General features: G+C 41.8%; 1 protein-coding gene across 1 annotated transcript; it reads left to right on the top strand.

Moving 5' to 3' along the window:
• Positions 1-232: 232 nt before the first annotated feature.
• Positions 233-797, top strand: MRPL35 (mitochondrial ribosomal protein L35; the record flags this gene model as incomplete). Its single annotated transcript, XM_009082899.1, has 2 exons — positions 233-377; positions 609-797. Coding segments are annotated over 2 exons (334 nt in total), but the record flags the coding sequence as incomplete, so codon positions are not given.
• Between the last annotated feature and the right edge of the window lie 581 nt (positions 798-1,378).

Here is a 1,378-nt window from a genome sequence, read left to right as displayed (position 1 = left end):
TGGAATAATAACTTTGAGATGAATTTTGATCAGACTTCAGCCTTGCAGTTAAGTGCTCTGCATGGATTAGGTGTGCTGAAGTGTTGGATGAGTCCTTGTTAGACTTCAAAGAAGCTACAGCCCCTTGTGATCTCTCTTTATGTGGAAAGGGCAGTGATTACTTTTAGAAAACAATGTTTTGTTCCTGTTCTACTTATTTCCCTCTTTTGGGGTTCCTTTTTTTTTCCTGTAGTGTCACACCTCTACTTCCAAGTATCCTTCAGCAACCAGTGAGGACTCTCACTTACTGCAGCTTGCGGAATGGGAAGAGGAAGAGTGTGAAATCTGTTGTCAAGAGGTTCCTGCGGCTGCACAATGGCCTCTGGGTTAGGAGACAGGTGAGACTTTTGGGGGGCTACAAGCTGGGTTTTACAGTCAGTGTAAAGCCTCATTGTTTTCCTCCCCTTAGAGTGTAGTGGCTGCTATGGAACTTAAAATAAGCTCTGGAGAAACCTCCATTTTCCAGAAAGTGGGGAATTTATCCAGGTTTGCTTCTGAGTGTGACTGCCTATGTGTGTGTGCAGTGACCCACTTAAAAGTGGAGGGGTTTGTGTGTTTTCTTCTGCCAGTCTGGTTATAAGAAGAGGCTGTGGAAGAAGTCAGCTGCCCAAAGGAACCGTTTGAGGAACCTGGTGTTGTGCACCAGGACACAGTGTAAACTCCTTGATAAGATGACCACTTCCTTCTGGAAGAGAAGAACGTGGTACGTCGATGACCCCTACCAGAAGTATCACGATCGCACCAATCTCTGTGTATAGAGATCTTGGGTTTCTGTTTGCATCCCTCTGGGAATGAGGGTGGTCATGTGGTGTGGTCTGAATCTTGGAACATAAATCCATGTCTCTTCTAAGTAAACACATTCATATCATCTGAGCAGAATTATAGGAATCAATGCCCAAAATAAAGGAATACTCAAAGTTATCTTCAGATGCAGTTTGTTTTACTTTACATGTTCTGGTGTCTGGTGGTTTCTTGGGATTGTGTGTAACATGGAGGAATAGACTCTAAACATCACTAAAAGTAAATTATTCAATGTGTTTAATCTTAAAATTTTAAAAGAAATGTGTTTAAATAACCCCAGAATCTATTTTGCTGTGTCCATACTTAGTGATGTCTCACTGAATAAAGTCTCCTGCTGGAAGATGAGAAAGGAGAGCAGGGTCCATCTCAGTATTATTGCCTGTTGCAATTCTAGGTAAACTTGCCATGTCTCCATGCTAGAGAGTGTAGAGAAAAGCCCAAAACAGAATTTCATGGCTACATGCAGTTTTTATAACTGATTTTAAAATGTATTGGCCACCCAACTTTATTACAGGGCTCACATCTGTGTTGGTTTTTG

Source organism: Acanthisitta chloris, unplaced genomic scaffold, assembly GCF_000695815.1.
Source record: "Acanthisitta chloris isolate BGI_N310 unplaced genomic scaffold, ASM69581v1 scaffold8029, whole genome shotgun sequence".
In the NCBI taxonomy this organism is placed as follows: Eukaryota; Metazoa; Chordata; class Aves; order Passeriformes; family Acanthisittidae; genus Acanthisitta; species Acanthisitta chloris.
This window is presented reverse-complemented; position numbering and strand designations above follow the sequence as displayed.